At 38.9% G+C, this 17927-nt stretch overlaps 1 protein-coding gene and 1 long non-coding RNA gene across 10 annotated transcripts in view; one reads left to right on the forward strand and one right to left on the reverse strand.

The window, feature by feature from the left end:
* The window catches only part of TCP11 (t-complex 11), a 63676-nt gene that overhangs the window by 33215 nt on the left and 12534 nt on the right, over positions 1-17927 (forward strand). For 2 of the 9 annotated variants that reach the window (XM_074311206.1, XM_074311214.1), the window contains exons 1-2: positions 4077-4535; positions 4919-5053. The exons of 1 other annotated variant lie outside the window; for it this stretch is intronic. In XM_074311206.1, the coding sequence (XP_074167307.1) occupies positions 4933-5053 (121 nt within the window). In that variant the 5' untranslated portion in view covers positions 4077-4535; positions 4919-4932. Of the gene's footprint in view, positions 1-4073; positions 4536-4918; positions 5054-10537; positions 10628-14947; positions 15140-17927 lie in introns of those variants that run through there. 6 more of the 9 variants (XM_074311211.1, XM_074311209.1, XM_074311212.1 and 3 more) reach the window with 6 other exon arrangements.
* On the reverse strand, positions 79-4021 carry LOC141566540 (uncharacterized). The gene is made up of 2 exons (XR_012489342.1): positions 2611-4021; positions 79-472 (listed from the first exon to the last, which is right to left on the reverse strand). It is a non-coding gene; the product is annotated as an uncharacterized LOC141566540 (long non-coding RNA).

Raw genomic sequence — 17927 nt, forward strand, 5'->3', positions numbered from 1 at the left:
CTCTTCCTCCCTCCCCATTCCCTGCCCCAACTGAGAAGGCACATGTGAAGTTATGTAAAACACTTCATAAAAGTCCTGTTGCAAAAGAAAGATAGGTTTATTCTCCCAGAAAAATCCTCAAGAAAAATAAAGTTTTTTAAAAAGCATGCTTCAATCTGCATTTAAACATAATCATTCTTTTTCTGATATGTATAGCATTTTTTTAATCATAAGTTCTTCAGAGTAGTCTTGCATCATTGTATGGCTGAGAATAGCAAAGCGATTTACAGCTGATCATCTCATAACATTGCTATTACTTTGTACACAGTACATTTCATTTTGCATGAGCTCATAGAGGACTTTCCAAGTTTTTCTGAGAGCATTCTGCTCATCATTTCTTATAGAACAACAGTATTCTATTATAGTCACGTAGCACAATGTATTTAGCCATTCCCCAATTGATTGACATCCTTTCAATTTCCAATTCTTTGTCCTGAAAAAAAAAAAAAAGCCACTGTAAATATTTTTGTACACATAGGTCTTTTTCCTTTAAAACAACAACAACAACAACTCTTTTGGGATACATGCTTAGTAGTGGTATTGTTAGAGTATGCATGACTTTATACCCTTTGGGCATAGTTCCAAATTGCTAGTTCAAAATTCCATCAAAAATGCATTAATGTCTCATTTTCCCCACATTCCTTTCAAAATTTATCATTTTTCCTTTCCAGTCCATTAGCCAATCTAATAGATATTATTAATCAGAATTGTTTTAATTTGCATTTCTCTAATCAATAATGTTAAAAGTATTTTTCCATATGGCTATAAATAGCTCAATTAGTTCATCTGTAAGCTATTCATATCTTTTGATCATTTGTCAATTGGAGAATGGCTTCTAATTTTTTATAAATTTGGCTCAATTTGATTATATGTTTGAGAAATGAGACCTTCATTAGGAAAATTTGCTTCAAAATTCTCCTCACAATTAGTCTTTTTGATGAGAGATAGGAAAGGGGGAATCCTGTTTTGATCAGAGCAAAGATCATTACGGTGCAGTGTCCCTGTAAATGAATTTACAGGCCTGAAAACCTAGATTGATAAAAAGTTTATTGTAGAAATTTGGAAGTTCAGTTAGAAAGATGCCAGGGCCAAAGGTGGTCACTGGGTGGGCAGGAACCCCTACATGGCTGGAAGGATACCATGTTTTGTGGGGAAGGGCTCCTGCAAAGAGAGAGCTCCAGTTTGGCTCTTTTATACCTAAAAGGGGCTTGTGGGTGATGCCCCAAGTTCTTGTCGGGCTTTTCAGATAAGGAAGAAACTGTGAGGGGTTGGGGAAACCTGAGCAGAAAGTGGGGGTTGAGAAAACCCAAGCCAGCTCAGATCCGGTGGGGGCTGGGCCCGGATATTCAAAAGGGTGCTTTTTGACCAGGATTTGTGAATCAAGGTCAGCTATGGGGTTTGGGGAATCAGAAAGGAAATCTTAAAGGGACCTCCACCCTCATCATTTTTTATTGTATTTCCCTGTTTATTTTTTAATCTCTCCTGTCCCCCTTCTCTCTTCAAAAGTGTTTTGCTTCTGACCACTCTCTCCCCTCATATGTTCTCCCTAGAATACCTTTCCCCTTTGAATACATCCTCTTCCCCTCCTACTTTCCTGTAGGGTAAGATAAATTTCTATACCCATATTGAGTATGTATGTTATGCTTCTTTGAGCTAATTCTGGTGAGAATAAGATTCACTCACTCCCCCTCCTCCCTTCCCTCTTTCACTATAAAAGCTTTGCCCTTGCCTCTTTTATGGCAAATAATTTATGCCAGTGCTCCTTAAACTTTTAAAATAGGGGCCATGCACTGTCCCTCAGACTGTGGGAGGGCCGGACTATAGTAAGAACAAAAGCTCACCCTCTGTCTCCGCCCCTCAGCCCATTTGCCCTAGCCGGTGGGCGCCTAACGACCTCGGCCACATCTGGCCCTCGACTCTAGTTTGAGAACCCCTGATTTATGCCATTCCACCTCTCCCTTTCTCTTTCTCCCAATCTATTCCATTCACACACATTAATTTTACTTTTTAGCTATTGTCACTTCATATTCAACTCACATCTGGGATCTCTGCCCATAAATAATCCTCCTAACTGCCCAAATAATGAGAAAGGTTTTGTGAGTTATTAAGTATCATCCCTCCTCTGTACGAACGTAAACAGATACACCTTATTGAGTTCCTCGTGATATTCCTTTCTTGATTATTTCCTTATGCTTCTCTTGAGTCCTGTATTTGAAAATCAAATTTTCTATTTAGCTCCGGTCTTTTTATTATGAGTGCTTGAAATTCCTCTATTTCATTTAACATCCATCTTTTCCCTGAAGGATTTATATCAGTTTTGATTCTTAGTTATAATCCTAGCTCCGTTGCTCTGCGGAATATCCTATTCCAAGCCCTCCAGTCCTTTGAGGTAAAGCTGCTAAATTCAAGCTAAATTTTAATCACTGTTTATTTAATGGGGAAGGGAGGACCTCAAGCTTCTTTCCCTTCCAAACAAACACCAATCCGACAGTGAACACGTGTGTGCAATTATCCAAACCAAATCAATAGCAACACAGAAATCAGAGAAGGTACATGGAAGAGAACACATACCAGATAATACAGAGTGAGGGATCTCTCCCACTGGGCAAGGCATTACTATGTCCCACCAAGATCTCATCCAAGAGGAAACTTTTCAGTCTCTAGTGGAGCAAAGCTGGGGATGGGGAGGGGAGATTTTCCAGCTCCTCTCACGCCAGCCTCTTCCCACAGATTTTTTCTTAAGCAACCTGAGGCTGGATGGCCTATGGTCTATCTTTTGCAGAGCCTCAAAGACAAGCTCGGAGCGCCGGGCCTTCTCTTCTCCTGTCTCCTCGGATCCCCAGCCCCCTCTTTGCCCCGGCCCTGCCCTGCGGACATGGGGGATCCATCTTCACCGTCAGGACAGAGATTCATTCCCGAGGGTTTGGGGGCTTGGATTACGTATCCGAAACGGAACCCACTCTTCTTCTGCATTCTAAATTTGGAACTCCGATGTCAGCCTTGGACCTTGATATCCGCTTTGAAACACCCAAAAAGCCGTTTGGAGACTCCAGTCCGAGAGTGGAAGAAATCAAGCTTGCCTTCGCAAGGAGAGAAAGATCCGAGCAATTTGTAACTCAAAATGTGTAGGGGGGGAGGGAATGGAAAAATGGAAAATAACTAAACAAAATATTTTAAAACAATTATTTTAAAAACTGTTTACAGGATAAATAGGATATAAGGAACAGAGGAAAGGCAGTGCAACTAAGGAGGGTGGAATTTAATTAGGACTTAAAGGAAAGTAGGAGGTCAGTAGGAAGAACAAAGGGAAATAGAACAAATGCGTGGAGCCCGTTAGGGAATAGCTAGGCGGCCGGTATCACGGAATGAAAGAGTAAGTGCGGGAGCAAAGTGTGAAAAGACTAGAAGGTGGGAGGAGCTAGATTATGAAGGGCTTTACATACAGAACAGAGAATTTTGGATTTATCCCACGGGGAGCCACTGGAGTTACTGAGGGAGGTGTGGGGGAGGGGGGCGAAGGGCTTTAGGAAAACCGCTGGTGACCGAAGGGGAGAGACGGGGTGAGAAGTGATTCGAGGCCGGCAGACCCAGCACTGGCGATGACACTGACTGAGGCTTCGGTAACGGAGGCCTGCACCGGAGCGACGGCGGTCTGGGAGAAGAAAAGGCGGGGCGTGCAAGAGGCGCTGTCCAGGCCTCTGACCGACCTTGGCCACGCCTGGATGAGCAGAGGGACAGCGGTCCCTAGGCGGAGAACCTGAAGGAAGGGGAGGATGGAGTTACCTCCACAGTAACGTGGAGTGGATGTAGACGGAAAGATAATAAAACTTGTGGAGTTTTGGATATGTCTGTCTGTCTCAGCATCTATCTCTGTCTGTCGGTCTGTCCTTCCTGCAACGGCTTCCTGGCACTGGATTCCACTCTCCTTACTGCGTCAGATGCCCAATGGAACAGCCCATACCCTCCCGTCTTCTCTCGCCCAAATGGAACCGTCCGGTCGAGCCCGGCCGGTCCGGTCCTCTTGGCCACGTGATCATCAGCCCGTTGCCCCAAGCGACGGGCGGCGGTTTGTTTTCAAACTCCGGACTCTCCCATTTGGCACGCCGGCCTGAAGTAGGGGCGTGAGACTGTCAGCCCGGTTTCCCCGCCCGCCTCCGGGCGGCTTTTTGACCACCGCTCCCCCCTTTGGCGGCGGGCGAGGGGAGTGGTGGTGCGGTCCGAAGTCCCGCCTGGCGCGCGGGGCTGTTTGGGCCGCAGTAGCAGCTTCAGCGCGCAGCGGGGCAGGTTGTCCAAGTGGGGAGAGAGGTGAGGGCTGGCGGTCCGGGGGACGGGAGAGTCAGAAGTCACGAGAGGAAATACTCCCTAAAGGAGGAAACCGAGGCCCAGGAGGGCGAACGACGTGTTCAGAATCACACAGTGAGCCAGAGAGGACAGCTGCAGCCGCGTAGGGTAGTGGAGGGGGGCAGTGTCCTCAAGACTCTTCTGTAAGCAGCAAAGTAAGAGCACTGAAACAACCCAGCCCCGGACCCCCACCTCGTCCCTTTGAGGACTTGTGAAGACTGACTCATCGTCCTTCCGTAGTGCAGAGTGCCCGGCGTGGGGTCTCTGACCGTGGGGAAGTCACTGAAAACCCTTCTGGGTCTCGGTTTCCTCATCTGTCAAAAAAAAAGGGGGGGGTGTTGGACTGGGTGACTGACCGCCAAGTCCTTTCCACCGCAGTGATGGCTTTCCTCAGCTCCTCAGTGCCCCACCTTGGGGGGAGGGGAGGATGAGGGTGGGAGTGCCAGGGGGTGCAGTGGCCTGGGTTGGAACTTGGAGAAAGTAGCCCCTCTGTGGCTATCTGAAAACAGCCTCCCTCCCCTCTTCTCTCCATCCCCAGATAACACCATTAGGATGCCAGACGTCCAGAAAAATTCGCAGAGTGATATCACAGGAGCCCAGGGTGGGGCCTGTAACACTGCAGTACCAGCCCCCAAACGGGAAAAGAGCAGCGTCTGCCCAGATCAGCCTGCTTGTATGTCTAGGATTTCTGTCCATCACCAGAGGTGTCTTGGTCAGAGCGCTGACTCAGTGCTTCAAGTGGTTCCTATGATGAGACACGGAGGGAAGGGTGCCCTTCCCAGGGGCACCCGGGCCAATGACCACTAAACCCGTTCCCTTTCCTCCTAACCTGGTTTTCCTTTGTCTGCATTCCCGCTTTTTCCTCTACTTTCTTTTGATCTAGCTTGAGTATCATAATGCTCATGGATTAGAACAGGTGTAAAAAGTTCTGATCGCCTTTTCTAGAGAAAAATTGTTAACCTATCATTCATTTGAGGTTGATAGCCCGATACAGTTGATTCGGAGCTTAGAAAATATTCCTTTCTCTCCAAAACTAACTAAATCTTTTGTTACTGTGGTAGCTTTGTTTTGACAGGTTTCTCCAAATGAAAACAGAACGGCTTCCTTTTTTGTGGGTGATGTTTACTAGGTGGTCCCTTCCCAGCTTTCAAATTCATTGACTCTTTGATCTGCCCGTCAGGTTTGCCAACCGACTCAGTTATCTGAACCTGAGCTAAAAATGTACAAACTTGAGGAAAGCAAACTCGAATCCTGAGGTAGTCAGGTCTCGTCTCCCAGACAAGTTGAATTCTACGTCCATTTCTCTGGTGGCCACTCGGGGTCACTACTAGATCATAGAAAACAACTAAAGCAGTATTTATTGGGGTGTGGTGTTCTTGCATTATAGTAATGGTTTTCTGAAAATGTCCCGAAATGACATTCTAAATGAACTGGCTAGGAGAAATCTTTAGTGAGCATATATATATTTCATAAAACTCACTAGGCTATTTTAAAAATTAAATCCAAATGTATAAAGTTATAATTTTTAAATTAGCTGCTTTATTCTTCATAAAGATTATACTATTGCATGAATGGAAATTAGTAACCTACAGGACTTCAAAATGTCCATCAGACTATTTGTGATGTAGGAAACTGGGAGGGCATGGTGCATAGTGAAAATACTATTCACAAGGCAAGAACTCTCCAGAGCAAAAATGTAAAGAAAAAAATTCTAGACCCAAATGAATAGTCTATGCACTTGTGACTAAAATATAAAGGTTAATTTTTTATGTGCTTAAAAAAAAATCTTATCATTAGATCTCCTTTACCCTATCCCTGTTTTATATATGTGTGTGTGTGTGTGTGTGTGTGTGTGTGTGTGTGCGTGCGTGCGCACGCACATGTATATACAAACTTATTTTGGTCTGCTGGACCTAGATTTCTTCATTATAGGAAACATCCTGTATAGAACTTTTCTTTACTGATGCAAACTGGCAACTCATTTTTAATTTGTTGTCTTAGAGAGTTAATTGCTTGGAGCTCAGTGAATTCATGTCATTTACTTGTCCAGGGTCACATGGTCAGTGTGCTTAAAGAGAGGTCCCAAATCCAGGTCGTCCTAAAACCAACCTTCTAATCACTACATCATGCTGCCTTTCTTTGTATACTATTAAAGTCCCTATAAAAAATCCTACAAAAAGGCAATTAGGGACATATATAAAGAGGTGCTCCAAATTATGACTTCTGTGATAAGAGAGTGCTCTTATCTATAACATAGCTTGATGTATTTATTGATGTTTTTTTATTATGTTCTTGTCATAATGCTAGATATCATTTCATTCATTAAATTATTTATAATGTGTATATTTGATCTTGCCACATTGTGCTACTAATTTTCATTTAATCACCACTTTATCTTATATTTGGAGAATTACTTTCTGGGGTTATTGAGTTCTAATGTATTTCATAGAATTTCAAGTTAAAAGGGAGGATCACAGAAGTCATCTCATCCAATCCTTTATATATAATACATAAACACATACACACACACATATATACATATATATCCCCAATTGCATAATAAAATAATTTTTAACATTTAAAAAAATTTTTTGAGTCCTCTCCCTTTTCCTCACCCTTCCTTGCTCATTGAGAAGACAAACAATTTAATGTAGATTATATCTGTGCAATCACAACCAACACATTTCCATATCAACCATGTTGCACAGGAAAGTACAGACTCTCCCAAAAAACCCATCCCCAAGAAAAATAAAGTATGCTTCAATCTGCATTCAGATTCCATCAGTTCTTTGTCAGGAGAGGAATATCATTTTTCATAAGTCTTTCAGAATTGCCTTGGATCATTGTATTGCTGAGTACAGCTAAATCATTCATAGTTGATTATCATACTATAGGGCTCTTTCTATACTGTTTTCCTACTTCTGGTCACTTCATTTTGCATGAGATATAAGTCTTTCCAGATTTTGGGGGGGAAGTATTCTGTTCATTTCTTATTCAATAGTGTTCCATCACAATCATATATCAGAGCTTGTTCAGCCATTCCCCAAATGATGGACATCCCCTCAATTTCCAGTTCTGTGCTACCACAATAAGAGCTCTGCTATACTTTTGTACATAAAGATCCTTTTCCTTTTTTCTTTGATTTCTTTGAGATACAGACAATGTAAATGATAATGGTAAGTGTTAAAAAGGGTATGCACAATTATAGCTTTTTGGGCTTAGTGCTGATTTATTCTCCAGAATGATTGGATCAGTTCATCTCAATTTTTCCTCTTACCTCTCCAAAACACACACACACACACACACACACACACACACACCATTTTTTCTATCATTTTAGCCAATCTGATACTCAAAGTTGTTTTAATTTGCATTTCTCTATGAAAGTGATTTAAAGCATTTTTTTCATGACTAGAGCTATCTTTGGTTTCTTTTTCTAAAACAGTGCCTGTTTATATCCTTTGACCATTTATCATTTGAAGAATGACTCATTCTTACCAACTTAGTTCTCTATATATTTGAGAAATGAGGCCTTTTTCAGAGAAACTTGCTATAAAATTAATTTCCTTTCCTAGTTTTCTGTTTTTCTAATCTTGGCTGCAATTTGTTTGTGCAAAAATTTTTAATATAATTGAAATTATTGATCTTAAATCCCATAATGCTCTTTTCTCTTGCTTCATCATAAATTCTCTTATCTATAGAACTGACAAAATATTCCATGATTTCCTAATTTGTTTACAATATCACCCTTTACGTCTAAAATGAATACCTATTTTGACTTATCTTAGTGTATAATATGAGATGTTGGTCTGTGGCTGGTTTTGCCAAATTGCTTTCCAGTTTGTGTCAGATTGAGTTCTTGCCCCCAGAGCAATTTTAGATCTGTCTTTATTTCTCTGAAAATTTTGTAATTATGTTCGTATAATGATTTGTCATTATTTTAAATGGAATTTCTATTTTTTTCTGCTGAGTTTTGTTGGTAATATGTAGAAATGCTGATAAGTGGGTTTATTTTATATTCTGCAACTTTGCTGAAGTTGATTGTTTCATCTAGTTTTTTAGTTGATTCTCTGAGATTCACTAAATATACTATTGTATTATCAGCAAAGAGTGATAGTTGTGTTTTGTCATTGCCTTGTTTTTATTCCTTTAATTTCTTTCTCTTGTCTTAATGTTATAACTAGCATTTCTAGTATAATATTGAATAATATTAGTGATAATGGGCATCCTTGCTTTCACCATTTATCTTACTGAAAAGGCTTTTAATTAATCCCTATTACAAATAATGTTTGCTCTTGGTTTTTAGATAAATACTACCTATTTTAAAGAGAACTCCATTTATTCCTATACTTTCCAGTGTTTTTAATAGAAATTTGTATTGTAGTTTGTCCAAAGCTTTTTCTTTGTCTCTTGAGATAATCATGTGATTTTTGTTGTTTTGTTATTGATATGGTCAAGTGAAGTTTTTTCTAATATTGAACTATCTCTGCATTCTTGGTATAACCTTTCTGGTCATAGTGTGTGATCTTAACGACATATTTCTATAATCTTCTTGCTAATATTTTATTTTAAATTTTTCCATCGTCTAGAGAGAGAGGCTGAATGTGGATCAAAACAAAAGATTTTCACCTTTTTTGTTTGTCTTTTCTTTTTCATGGTTTCTCCCTTTATTAGTTTTCTTTCACAAAAATGACTAAAATGGGTGGTTAGATGGCAAAATGGACAGAGCACCTGCCCTGAAGTGAGGAGGACCTGAGTTCAAATTAAACTACCGAAACTTAACACTTCTTAACTGTGTGACTGGGCAAGTTACTTAAAGAGAAAGAGGGAGGGAGAAAGAGAGATAGAGACACAGAGAGATGAGAGAGACACACAGAGAGAGACATACACAGAGACACAGAAAAAGAGAGAGACAGAGAAGGAGGGAGAGACACTAATATGGAAATGTTTAAAATGACAACCTATAACTGCACTTTATTGGGTTGCAGTTTTGGGGAGGAGGGAGAGAGGGAGAAAAAAATCGGAACAAAAAGAATATTGAAATCTATTTGTAATTGGAAAAATAAAATACTACTGAATTTAAAAAGTTTTGCATCAATATTCATTAGACAAGTTGGTCTGTAGTTTCCTTTCTGTGTTTTTATATCCTATCTGGTGTGAATATTATTAGCATTATATTTGTGTTATAAAAGAAATTTGGTAGGACTCCCTCTTTGCATATTTTCCCAAATAGTATATATACTATTGGAATTAATTAATTGTTCAATTGTTTGGTAAAATTCATGAATCTTATCTGATCATAGAGATTTATTTATTAATAGGAAGCTCATCCATGGCTTGTTCAATTTCTTTTTTCTAAAATAGGGTTATTTAAGTATTTTATATATCCTAATCTGGGCAATTAATATTTTTGTAAACATTCATCTGTTTCACTTAGATTCTTAAATTAATTGGCATATGATTGGGCAAAATAAATCCTTTATAATTGCTTTAATTTCCTCTTCATTGGTGGTGAATTCACCCTTTTTATTTTTGATACTGGTAATTGGGCTTTCTGCTTTTTTTTTTTTAAATCAAATTAACCAATGCTTTACCAGCTTTATTGTTTTTTGATAACTCCCTTCCCTTAAACCAGCTTCTCTCTCTCTCTCTCTCTCTCTCTCTCTCTCTCTCTCTCTCTCTCTCTCTCTCTCTCTCTCTCTCTCTTTTTTAAATTAGTTCAATTTTTAAAAACAATTCGATTTTATTGATATCTCTCTTGATTTTCAAGATTTCCAATTTGGGTGTTTGATTGGGAATTTTTACTTTTTATTTTTTCTGGATTTTAAAATGCATACCCAATTCATTGATATGCTCTTTCTCTAATTTTATTGATTTAAACATTTAGAGAGAAAAAAGTTTCCCCTAAGTGATGCTTTGGCTGCATTCCCTAAACATTGGTATGTTGTCCATTGTTCTCTTTAACGAAGTTGATTTGCTTCTAAGATTTTTTTTGACTTGCTCATTCTTTAGAATTATAGTTTTCAATTAATGTATACAATTTATATTTATATAAATATATAAAATAATAAAAATATTATATAGATCAATATATTAATATATACACAGCCCTTTATTGAACATAAATTTTAATTGCATTTTGATCTGAAAAGGATGCATTTAATATTTTTGCTTTTCTGCATTTGATTATGATGTGGTGGTAGTGTTTGGGGTGTGTGTGTGTGTGTGTGTGTGTGTGTGTGTATGTGTAGTTGCCATGTACTACTGAGAAGTATGTTCCTTTCTATGCCCGTTGAGTTTTCTCCAGAGGACTTTCTAACTTTTCTAATATTCTATTCATCTCCTTAAAAAGTTTATATTTTGATTAGATTTAACTAATTCTGAGAGGGAAAGGTTCATTACTAATGTAGCTTTACTATCCATTTCATCCTGAAACTAATTTAACTTTTTCTTTAAAAATCTGGACGCTATGCCATTTCATGCCTACATATTTATTAGTATTGATATTATTTCATTGTCTCTGATACCTTTTTTTAATTTAGTTTCCCTGGTTATCTCTCTTAATTAAATCTTTTTGCTTTTGCTTTGTCTGAAACCATCATTGGCCTTCTTCCTCCCCCCTTTTTTAAATAACTGAAGAATATTAAATTCTGTTCCATACCCTTACCTGTACTGCTTTAAGAGTGTTTCTTGTAAACAATGTATTGTAGGATTCAGTTTAAGTTTATTTTATTTTACCAAATACATGGAAAGATAGTTTTCAATATCTACTTTTGCAAAACTTTGTGTTTTCCAAAACTTAATGCCTGCCTCAAGAAATTTACATTCTATGGGGTAGGGAATAATACAGTACACAATTATAAATATATATTTATACACATATATATGGAAATGCAAAGTAATGTCAGGAGAAAGGGAGCCCTAAAAACCAGAGAAGTGATGAAGACAGACTTTCAGATAGCAGAGCCTTGCAGGAAGTGAAGGATTCAAAGGGGTAGGTGAGGACTGAATATATTCAAAGGACTGGGGAAGGAGGGACAATCTGTACAAAGGCATAGAAAGAAGTAATGGAATGTCAATATTGGGGAGTAGCTAAGTTTGGAATATAGAATGCATGAAGGCAAAGTAATAGGAAGTAAGTCTGGAAAGATATATAGGGGCCAGATTGTAAAGGGCTTTAAATGCTGGGATGGGAGTGGCTATTTTATTTTTAAGGCAATTAGAGAGGCACTGAAGATTTTTGAAAAGGAGAGTAAGATAAATGACATTTGTGGTTCTATAGCAATATTAATTTGGCTGTTGTATGAAGTTGGATTGGAGAGGGAATTAGATTAGGAGCCAGGAGGACCATTTAGAAGGCTGTTGTAGTCTGTGCTAGAAGTGATTAGGACTTAAACTGAGGCTGTGGCGCTGTGTGTGGAGAGGAGACAGATGTCAGAAAGGTTATAAAGGAAAAAAGAATGTTTGGAGAAATGATTAGTTTGGGGACAAATTTGAATTCTTATATGGCAGTGGAACAAACAGTGAATTTGGAACCTGAGAACCCAAGTTCAAACCTTTCTACAGTAAGTAGCCATGTCATTAGGAACAGGTCATTTTTAAATGACTTCCCTGAAGTGAGGACTTCCTCATCTATAAAGTGGTCTATAAGGTCTTTTCTGAACTCTAAAGTTATGTAATCCTTTGAGATGCTGACAGAACTAGGATATTCAAATCAAGGTATCTAGCAGATGTACGACTGAAATTCAGTAGAAAAATTATGACTATCCAATTAAATAAATGCATGTATGCACACACACATAAATGTACATATGTACATATGTATAGGATATGCATATATAGGATTTGTATTGGAATTATATGCATATTTGATTATTAAGCCACTGAAGCAACAAATCAGTCAAATCTGACAGCATATACAGTGTCCCACATCCAGGGTACTTTTCTGCAGAGAAAGGGCAGCTGTAAATAAATTTTTTTCATCTTTTCATCAAGGCCTGGCTTAGACATTACAATTCCACAGTGTTCAACTTTTTTATCAGCAGATAGATGTCCATCTGTGGATAGAGAGCTGATTTTGGAGCCAGGAAGACCATTCTTACAGTGTTACAGGCAGGTCACAACCTCTCAGGACTCTAGGCCAGGGATTCTTAAACTTTTTTCTCACTTGCAACTCTTTTTACCTGAGAAAACACACGCACACACACACACACACACACACACACACACATATATGGTGTACAAATGGATATACAAAAATATATGTATATGTATAAGTATATAAATCAGACATTTACTGATAATAAAAATAATTTCATGACCCCCTTCTCATTTAATTATGAGATCCCATATGGTGTTGCAATCTGCAATTTAAGAAGCTGGTTTCTATATTGGGTTACTTGCTGTCTAGGGCAGAGGAGGGAGAAAAATTTGGATATATCTTTGTATGTATTTTGAAAAATTAAAAGCTAGGCTTTAGGCAACTCTGTAAGACTAGTAAGTTAGCAGAGAAGGAGCCAATCTTCATTGATGGAGATCTAGTTCCTATTAATCTCTCTATCCCTTATCATTTACACTGTTGTTGTGGGTCATATATATAGTTTTCCCAGTGCTGCCTGCCTTACTTTGTATCGATTCAAATATTTCTTCATTATTATTTCTTTCCATTATATTCATATACCATATTTTAGCCTTTTCCTAGGTGATGGGCATCTAAAGCTTAAAGTCCAGTGAGGGAACATGACATGCAAAGACAACTAATGGAAAACCATACACAATATTGACAAGGTATAATAAAGTTTTAGATGTGGCCCTAAGAAAAATTGTTACCATCGGGAGAATCGGGAAAAGCTTAATAGATGAAGTCACATTTAATTTGGGCTTTAAAAGAGTAGAAGCGAAGAAGTAGAAGACATTTCAGTCATTTCTACTCATACCTTTCCTAATATGTCAATTTTGGAAGTGAATGGAATACTTCAAATGTGGCTTGAACAAAGCAAAATAGAGCAAACTTTGTTATTTAGTTGTCTGACTCTCTGTGACTCCATGTGGGGTTTTCTTGGCAAAGATACTGAAGTGGTTTGCCATTTCCTAATCCATTTCATTCTGTTGTTCATCTCTTTTCATAAAACACCAATGACATCATAAATGAGTGATGTTTCTACTTACATATGAATTTGGTTTAAGTGGAGTAGCATAAAACATCAGCCTCTCTTATAGAGTCACTGAAGTCAAATGACAAAACAAGGCAGGACCCCTGGACACAGTGGATGATCTTAGCATCTTGGCTATTTTACCAAGTTCTAAGTGCTTCCCAGTGTTTGCTTTAGTTACTTTCATGGCCTTTGGAAAAAAGTGTTCTCATCCCACCATTCCACTGGGAGAAGTCTTATCTGCTTGGGTAAGGCATTCTCCTAACTCACCAAAGCATTTAAAAAGTCTTAACTACCTTCAACCTGGTTTTTAGCCTAGCTACTAGATAGTTTACTTTGTGGCCACTGCTCAAGTTATATATATGGACCATAGATGAGAAAACTGAGGCAGATAGGGTTAAGGGATTTGCTCAGGGTCACACAGTATTGGTGTCAGATTTGAACTCAGAAAGGCACACATCTCATGTAACCCAGGAGGACAAGTTTGGTTGGTTACCAAAATTTACTGCCTGGATTTTCAGAAGAAACATTGTTGAAACACATCTCCCCCATCCTCTATTTCCTAACTTCTTAAAACTCTGGTTTACAACCCTATGTGAAGTCTCGTAACTCTGTGGGGGGGGGGTCGTCACAAAATTTTGATTATCAGTAAATGTTTGATTTCTATACCTCTATACCTATCCAGCAGAGGTCACGTCAAACTTTCTTGATTGAAAAGGAGTTGTGAGTGGGAACAGTTTAAGAAGTCCTGCTCTATTTGATAACTCCTGATTTCTCCACTTCTTCAGTGTCATGTCTTTAATCTCAGAGTTGTCTTTAACTCTGTACCCTCCCTCTGTGTCTTTACCTTGCCCAACTTCCCTTCTGTGTCTATTCCATTCTCACACTGCTTTAATTCAAGCCTCCTCAGTACCATGTAGATAATTCAATGTTGCCTTCATGGAGTCTTCCCACCTGCATCCTCTGTCCCCTCAAATTCTTCACACCACTAAGGAGGATACTCCTTGGGAATAGCTGTAGTTATTAAGTGGTTCCTCTGCTTAAAAACTTCACTTGGAAGCCATTATCAGTGATATCTGAAAGACTGAAAAATGAGAGAGGTGTATTATATGATTGGAGAAGAGGTGAGATTATAATAGAGTGTGGAATTTAGACCATTGAATTGGTCCTTCAATTCTGGGCAAAATTCTTAAATGTCTTAAATATGGGGAGATTTAGTGAATATGAGAAATATTTAGAAAAGGAAACAGTGACCACAGAAAACTAGCACAGAATTACATAGAACAGATCATGCCAGATTAATTTTATTTCCTCCTTTTGATAAAATTACTAGGCTAGTAGCTCAGGGGAATACTGTTGATGTAATTGACTTAGATGTTAGCAAAGCTTCCAAGTCCTCTTTCTCCTTAGCCCTGCAGCCACCATCCAGGGGAAAAGGGAATCTACCATCACCAGCTGCTACCATCTGAGCAGGCAAGCCAGCCTTAGCTGAAGCAGCGAGACATCCTGTGGGAAGTGGCCTGTGTCAAATGGGTTAAGCCACTATCGCCACATCCTCTTTGATTGTGGTGGAGACAGTCCAGGACTCAAGAGCCCCAGAAATAGAGGTATCCACTTTTCTCCCCCCATCAGACCTCAATCACCATTTACAGTCCGACTCCCTAGCCATTACAGAAAGGAGAAACCTTCATGGATATGTGCTGCAGCCTGTGCCCATCTCTGGAGCGCTAGCCTCACTATCAAAACCCTTGGCATCGTTAGGGGGTCCAACACCAGAAACACATGTAGCTTTATAAATGGAATTGACTTTTAAGCAAGGGGCATTATCATTTGCTTTGCTGCTGTACCCCCAAGATTCACTAGCAAGCTGAGGCTTTCATGTGTTGTTTCTACTTTTTATAGCACAAACTCCTTGAGAATGGGGACTTTCAAGCTTTGCACATAGTAAATGCATTTTCACTCAAACATTTGTGAAGTCTATCATCAGATAGAAAAAGAAGGTTGTGGGCATAGACATGAATACTTTTAAAGTGGCCAGACTCAAGTACTCACTAAGCTCTGATATCACAAAGAGATCTCTCCAGGAGTACCTAGGAGATCTGTTGTTGACCCTTTGCTGTTTGGCATTTTTATCATGACTCAGCACTGATGACATACTTAATCCAATTTTCTAATGACATATAACTGGGAGAGATAGCTGACAACGTTGGATAACTGATTCAGGATCCAGAGAGGTCCTGACATAACAAGGTGTCAAATTTAATAAGATATAATGCATTAGGAATAAATAGAAAGTTTTATGTTTGGGCTTAAAAAAAAAAACAAATCTTTATAAGTACGGGATGCAACCAAGGGGCATTTTAGTGGTCAACAAACTCAATGTCAGTTAATAACATGTGGCAGCCAAAAAAATGAGGTTTTTTTTTTTGGTTGCATTAAGAAAGGAACAAGCTAGTAATATTGTCTCAGTATTCATTTTTTTAGTGATATTCAATTTTATGGCATCATTTGGGGTTTTCTTAGCAAAGGTACTGGAATGATTTGCCATTTCCTTCTCCTGATAAGGAAACTGAGGCTTTTCCACAGTCATACAGCTAATATTTGAAGTCACATTTGATCTCATGAATATGAATATGACTTCAGGCCCAGCATTCTATCCATCGTGTTACTTTGCTGCCCTGCTCTCAGACCATATCTGGAATGTTATCTTCAGTTCTAGGAACTACATTTGGGAACTACATTTGTTGGAGAATATTCACAGATGGACACTTGGGATGATAAAGTAGTGATGCAAGTAATTCCTATAAGAGAATCAGCTGAGGGAACTATAGAGGTTTAGTTCAGAGAAGACTTGAATTCCAAATGTCTCATATTTAGAGGTCTGGAAAAAGTCAAATGACTTGATCAGCTTGGTGCTGGCCAGGAGGCAGAACTAAGAATAAGGGAAAAGAGCAATTAGGTTTGATGTAAGGAACACTTCCTAAAAAACACATAGTAAGTACTTAATAGATTACTATGTGTTTGAAACTGCTAAGCTTTGGGCATCTAAAAAAGACTAAAGCACAGAACCTCTGCTCTTAGGAGTGTACCTACTAAAGGAGATACTGGAATAAATAGGTACATAAAAGATGTAAACAGAGTAGAGGGACATGAATGAGACTGGGGAGAGTAGGAAGGTTCCTTTAAAAAAAGGCATCTAAGCCACTGAGAAAGGTGGTGAGCAGAGTGGTTGTGGGAGTGGAGAAGAGGGGAAGATAGGAAGGTTAAAACATTTGTCAATGAATTGGATATGGGAGGGATATAAGAGGAGTCAAGGTTGTAAAGCTGGGAGAGACTGTGAGGATAAACAAACTCAGTCCCCCAGCAGTCAGAGATGAACATTTCTGGGGTCCTGGCTGAAGCTTCAGCCAAACCTAGCCCCATGAGCTGGGTTGGAGGCTTTAGCACTTCACACTGGTTAATCCCCATCCTAGGGTGGGTCTTCTGGTCGTCTTGGGTTGTCCCAGGGAGGACCGTTGTTCTACTCCAAGTTGTCCTTGTTTTTCTCCAGTCTCTATTCACTTTGAGGTGCAAATTTGACCTGTTTGTGGGGGAAATCTGAAGAGCTTGAAATTTTCTGACTTATTCTGCCATCTTCTCAGTATCTTCTCCTACTAATGATTTATTATTGGAACGATTTAACCATTCTGTTGAACAATTTGGAACTAGGCCCAAAGGCTATAAAACTCTGCATACCCTCTGACCCAGTGATACCACTGCTAGGTCTGTATTTCAAATCAAAAAAGAAAAGGAAAGGGCCCATTTCTACAAAAACATTTATAGCAGCCCTTTTTATGGTGATGAAGAATTGCAAATTGAGGGGAAGCTCATCAATGAGGTTATAAGTTGTGTATGATAAAAAAGATAAGGGAAATGGTTTCAGAAGAAACATGGGAAGACCTAATATGAACCGATACAAAGTGAAATGAGAAGAACTGGGAGATCATTGTGCACAGTGATAGCAATGTTGTAATGATGATCAATTGTGAAAGATGTAGCTATTGAAAAATCAAAAGGGAAAAAAAAAGCATGCTAACAAATAACAAAAGATGAAAATACTGTGCTTCGATCCACGTTTAGTTTCCATAGTTCTCTCTCTGGATGCAGGTGGTATTTTCCATCCCAACTGTATTGGAATTGCCTTGAATCACAACGTTTGTGAAAAGAGCCAAGTTAATTTCTGATGAACTTTGTGTTTTATACACAGCAGGAACTTTATATATATTTATGGATTGGTTAATTGATTGTCTTAATCAGATACCCTGTCCTTACTGTTGCATTTTGCTCCAGTTTATTACTTAGAACTCCTTTGGCTGATGCCTTCTCTAGTTACGTTGTCCCCCACTCTTTTTTCAG

This window comes from Sminthopsis crassicaudata, chromosome 4 (genome assembly GCF_048593235.1).
Source record: "Sminthopsis crassicaudata isolate SCR6 chromosome 4, ASM4859323v1, whole genome shotgun sequence".
NCBI lineage: Eukaryota > Metazoa > Chordata > Mammalia > Dasyuromorphia > Dasyuridae > Sminthopsis > Sminthopsis crassicaudata.